General features: G+C 38.0%; 1 protein-coding gene across 1 annotated transcript; it reads right to left on the bottom strand.

Annotated features, from left to right (window-relative positions):
* Window positions 1-3,732: 3,732 nt before the first annotated feature.
* On the bottom strand, window positions 3,733-5,325 carry LOC143882643 (putative glutathione S-transferase parA). The gene is made up of 2 exons (XM_077386105.1): window positions 4,950-5,325; window positions 3,733-4,231 (listed from the first exon to the last, which is right to left on the bottom strand). The coding sequence occupies exons 1-2, from the start codon at window positions 5,262-5,264 to the stop codon at window positions 3,887-3,889; spliced, it is 660 nt and encodes a 219-aa protein (XP_077242220.1). The 5' UTR covers window positions 5,265-5,325; the 3' UTR covers window positions 3,733-3,886.
* Between the last annotated feature and the right edge of the window lie 377 nt (window positions 5,326-5,702).

Raw genomic sequence — 5,702 nt, 5'->3', positions numbered from 1 at the left:
TAACAAATAAGTACCATAAGCATATTAGACGTCACCTAAGATCACATTTGTCTTTTTTTTAGTCAGCTTATGGCATTGGAGAGGCGGAGAGACTCAAGTTGGGATTTGTCGACGGTCTGCAAGTAAATGTTGCTAAATAAGTAAATGTTGCTAGATATTATGCAGAAAATATACTCTTGGGGAAAGGAATATTTTAGTAATTCTATTAGACACCATATTTGACTTAATTGGCTTGTCCTTTTGCATGTGACAACACCCTTATGAACCAGTTTTTTTAAGTAAAATGGGTTCCCCTTTTTTCTACCAGCCCTCTAACTAAAATTATTTTTGATAACTACCGAAATGCTAATTATGGCTATGTATTCTTCATACTAAAATTTTATATTTTTTCAATAAAATCCCTTTTTTTAGTTGTAGCTTGGGTGTTTGATGAATTGTTTGAAAGATATGTGTTAGGTTTAACTATTCATTGCCTTAAGAGATGTGTCGGGTTTAAGATTCCTTTTTGCCTCATTTGTTTTACAAGAGGATATTTGTTTACTCTCGATGTTTGATGAGTTGCTTGAAAGGGTTTTCTTAGGTTTTCTGTTTTCTAACTCTTAAATTAGGGGAGGTATGACTAACGGTCTCGTTTATTGCAGACAGTTTCCGCAAGTTCCACTGTTCACCGTTTGTCAATGGCTTTTGGCAGAAATTTATAAACCTTATTTAACTTGGGCATGGGATAGTTGTTCTTCTTTTTGTTTCCTTCTATGTAATTTAGCCCGTGCATGGGATTGTGGTTCTTTTTTATCAAGTTGTCTTGCCCTTGATTTCCATTATTTTCTCAAGAGCATTGAATAGTCAGGAAGCATTAAATGGATGAATGGCACATCAATGGAGAAAATAACAAGCCAAGGGATGCCTTGGCTCGTGGGCATGACTCCAAAACGTATGTGCATACGAGTGGATTTTCTCAAATTGTATCACCATGTCTCTTTATTTTTATCGGAGAAAATACGAGTTTTTGTTTTTAAGTCTTTATTTTGCTGATGATATTTTAAGTCTTTCTTTTGCAACATGATCTATATATTTATCACTGTTGATGTTTTTTTTTATGGTTTTTGTGGCTGGTGATGGCCCATTGGGTAAAGTTGTGGATTATGAAGGTGAAGGTGTATATTTGAATTGAGTTCAATATGGTGTTGTGATTTGGTGGGAATTTTAATAGGTGGACTACATAAACAAAATCTCATAGTGTAACAATCTCTGTTTCAAGATTACCTTAGTGCCCTTCAGTGTTCTGCTCTTCATTTTGATAGTGTGTTACGTACCTAGATGGCCAACCTGGGTTGAATAAATTAGTTTAGATTTGTGTGAGTTTGTTATGGGTAGCACTCCCTCTTTTCATTCTCCACACACCCCTCTTCGTTTTTAACCAAATAGGAATCATATCTTGATCTCTACACCCCTCTTTTCCATCTTCAAGACATTGGTAATTAGCTCTTACACCCCTTCTTTGTCTTTACCCAGATTTCTATTCCCAAATTTTGATATTTGCACTCATCCTTTTAGAATCTCCTTTGCACCCCTTTACATTGTCCCACAAATTTGATATATGCACCCTTTCATGCTATGTCCCATGTTTCAAAGTTTTGTATTATCGTTAACGGCTGCTAATGTCGCGCTCTCTCCAATTTTTTCTTTTTCTCTCAATTTCTCCTTTTTCTATCTTCAATCATTTCTTATCTTTGGTTTATTCCAGTTGATGTATCTCTTCAAGGTGCGTGCTTGAAATAGTAGTTCTACTCAGTTGAGGGGCCACGATTTCTTAAGTTTCGTGCCTAAGTAGTTTCTGATTCCATGAGGATCGTCACAAAAATCGTCCCATGATGTCTTGCTCGTTGAGGCTTCCTTTTGCCCATCGAGGCTTTGGTCGATAGTGACCCACTGTTATGAGGTAAGGTATTCCAAAACCAGACTATAATAACTCGTGCCATCAAGGCTTGAGTCCGATTCAGCCCACTGAGGCTCTTTGTGACACATCCAAAAAGTGGCACCTTCGGCAATCAACATGAGTCATCATCATCAGCTGACATTCGGCAACAAAATCGGAGGTATTCAACGTCAAATTTTGTAGTGCCTTTCAAATCAAAGGAATCAAAGGATGGGAATTCTAGTGGAAAATTTTAATTTCATATTGGGAAATCTTATTGTAATCAAACATATATAGATTTTTCTATCCGCATAAGTTTGAGGGGACATGTTAGGGTATATCAAATCTTTGATTAGATTAGATCTGGTTGTTGATTTGATTAGGTATGAAGGCTATATTAAGTAATTAGATTAGATTAGCATTATCTTGACAAATCTTGCATATCTCTTTCTATATTTATCTTCTTGAGTGTTCTATATGAACACTCATCAGGCTTGATTGTAATCTATCCAAGAATTAATAGAAAATGTTCTCTTCAAATATTATCAGAACTCACCCTTAAAAGCTAGCCGTTAAGGGAGGGTGCCCAAATCCTTATTAGCCCGTCCACATTATTTCACTTATCAGATGTGGTTGCTTCCACGTGGAAACCCCACCAGTATCATGGGCTATGAGGTTACTGGAATATTTGTGACCTACCTCTGCTCATATGGATGAGAACGTCAATCAATAACCTATATGATGAAAACAAAGACTGCAAAATGTGAAAGGTGAACGGGTACCTCCGATAAGAACAACCGAAGAACAAAAAGAATTAAAAGAGTAGAGATAAGGAAGGAAGACGGAGAGATGGGATTGAGCCTCTAGCTCATTTGGTCAGGCCTCTGTTTTTCAACCTTGACGTGGGAGGATCAATCCTAGCTTACCTAACACCACAAACCCCCACCCCACCCAAACCCCCAATCTCATTTCAGGATCCGACAGAAAATAAGATTTTTGTTAATGTGAAAGCGATCAACAGGGAAAATGACAATTGCGGTGCGCGAGACGGGGGGGGGGGGTGGGGCATCCAAATGTGCAGCCCAAAAAAAAAAAAAAAAAAGAAACAGGGAGAGAATTGAAAATGGATATAAAAGGGGCTTTTTGGTCTTTTTCTCATACGCCACAAGACGAGAGATTTTTTTTTAAATTGATCTACTTTGATCATTTTACCCAAAAAAGTGCAATGAAAAATTCACCCCTTTTATGATGAATTCACCCCATATTTTTCAAAATGGATGATCTAGATAGCCCATTTGATGGGCCACAACGGAAATAGGTTGTGCCCTAAAAAACCATTTCCATAGGATGAATCTAACCATCTGATCTAAAAAGGGAATCACATTATGGAAACTTCTATAGATCGGACTATTGGGATCATCCTATGGAAATGATTTTTGGGGCATAGCCTATTTACATTGTGGCTCATCAAATGCACGGTTTGAATCACCCTATGGTGTGGGCTGTACAGTCCGTTTTGAAAAATATGGGGTGAATTCATCATAGAAGGGGGTGAATTTATCACCGCCCCAAAAAAAAACCCAAACAATCAAACAAACTCTTTCCAGCTCCTTAAATAAAGGGAAATGATATCAGCACAACCATGTTTTGATATATCCACCAATGCATCATGTCTTCTAGTAATTAAGGAGCTGTCAAATGCTTTTTACAGTTCCCAAAAAGCTCTCAAAAGGCAATTAAAAAGAAAAGACAAGCCCGGTCTGAGCAATTATTAAAACATGGTTGTGCTGATATCATTTCTGTAAATAAAATGGGAGAGAAAAAAGCCAAAGTATAATTAGTTTTATTGATGATAACAGCATCTCATTTCCAAATCCCAAGCTCCAAAGGCTTTATTACAAAAAACCATGAAAACTAAGAAAACAAAAAAGAGCAACACATCCAAAACTCTACTGCTACACATCCATAACTCTACTCGATTCCTCGCCACTTCTTTAATGTGCCCAAAAACTCATAAGCCTTGTGGGGATCTGGAAGTGTCATGGAGACACTCTCCTTCTCCATGCACCTCTTCACCCAACCCATCAACTTACGGCACTCCTTCTCTATACTGAAATTCCCGCATGTCTCGTACGTGTAAAACCAGCAAGATAAGGGGATGAATGCAACGTCTAAGAAGCCAAAGGTATCGCCACCAAAATACGGCTTCTCTCCGAGCTCTTCTTCCAACAGCTTCAAGCACTCTATAAATCCATTCTTAGCTTCCTCTTGAGCCTCTCCTTTGTTTGTCCATATCCCAATCCCATACTCAATTACCTGTGTAAAACAAAATGCAAATGTCGCATTTTGCAGTGTTGAAGTATAAATGATGAAATAACACCAACTCTAACAGCTTAATCTTTTGGAGTAATTAGTTGTTTCACATGGTATTAGAGCTAGGGCGGGTCTTGGGCTCAAAACCCAGGAACTCCTTCATATTAAAAATCCATATGTACTACCAACTCAAAAAAGAGGGCACACGTAAGGGGGAGTGTTAAGTATAAATGATCGACTAACACCAACCCTAACATCTTAAGCTTGGGAAATGATAAATGCGCCCCTTTTCATTACTTGGGACACCCGGCTACAGTGTACTAAGAGTGCAAAGGGGCTGATGTACTCCACATTTAAGGAACGAAGTGATCGACCTGATTGCCACGTACAATGCAGCTGGGTGTCCCAAGCGATGAAAAGGGGTGCATCTATCATTTCCTAAAACTTTTGGAGTTCACAACTAGTTTATACATGAATTCTGATGTGTAATTTGAAAAAAAAAAAGGATTATTTTTTAGGGAGATGATTTCAGCACAACCATATTTTGATACATGCGCGCTCCTATCTCGTCGTTTAGTATTTAATTGGCTTGTAAGTGCCTTTTGGAAAGCATAATAACCATTATAAAGCTCTTTAAATACTAAAAGACAAGCTAGGTGCGCCCATATATCAAAAAATGTTTTTGGTGAAATCATTTCCCTTTTTTCTTCCTAAAACTAACCTTCTTGTCAATGAAATCGGCCCAGAACCTTGCTCTGGCCCGTTCATAAGGTGCTTGGGGCATTAAAGGAGATTTTCCCTTCAAGACTTCGTCGATGTACTCAACTATATTGAGAGATTCACAGATTGGCTTTTGCTTATGAATGAGGACAGGGATTGTCTTATGGATTGGATTCGAGTTCAATAGTAGGGGACTTTTATCACGGACATTTTCCTCTCTGTATTCGTAAGCGACCCCTTTCTCGGCCAAGGCGACTTTCGGTCTCATCCCAAATGGGCTCGCCCAGAAACCTAAGAGAATAACTTCATCTGCCATTAGAGGGAAAAAAACTTAGAAAAGATAGAAATACTTGAAGAACAATCCCAAAAAGAAGAAACGATGGTCGACTGTGAGGGATGGAGAGGGGAGGGATGGAATTTATAGCTTTTGGTGGGTTGGGATGGAGTCTCCAATGACGTTTGCAAACTTTAAAAGAGATGTCACTGCATGTGTCAGAACTCTTCTCCAATGACTTTTACTAAGAATGTTTAAAACCCCGTTAAGCAGCCTCCAATAAGCAGCCTTCAATATGCTTAACATATTAGAAAATGAAGTAAAAAAATTAACAAAAATTGTCTTCGATCAAAGGTTAAATTTACAAACAATTAAGTACCATAAACATATTAGCCGTCACCTAAGACCATATTTACCAAGAGAATTGGACCATATTTCTCTTGGTTTACAGCTTATCACCTTTTCTCACATTCAAATTTG

Source organism: Tasmannia lanceolata, unplaced genomic scaffold, assembly GCF_043159265.1.
Source record: "Tasmannia lanceolata isolate RefF3 unplaced genomic scaffold, GAP_Taslan_0.1 ptg000008l, whole genome shotgun sequence".
Taxonomy (NCBI): domain Eukaryota; kingdom Viridiplantae; phylum Streptophyta; class Magnoliopsida; order Canellales; family Winteraceae; genus Tasmannia; species Tasmannia lanceolata.
Note: the sequence above shows the minus strand (reverse complement) of the source record. Positions and strands in the feature narration are given on the sequence as shown.

Coding starts and splice junctions, on each gene's coding strand:
- LOC143882643 (XM_077386105.1), bottom strand. CDS start 5,264: ATGGCAGATGAAGTTATTCTCTTAGGTTTCTGGGCGAGCCCATTTGGG. Junction 4,232..4,949: donor CCGATTTCATTGACAAGAAG/GTTAGTTTTAGG, acceptor TGTTTTACACAG/GTAATTGAGTATGGGATTGG.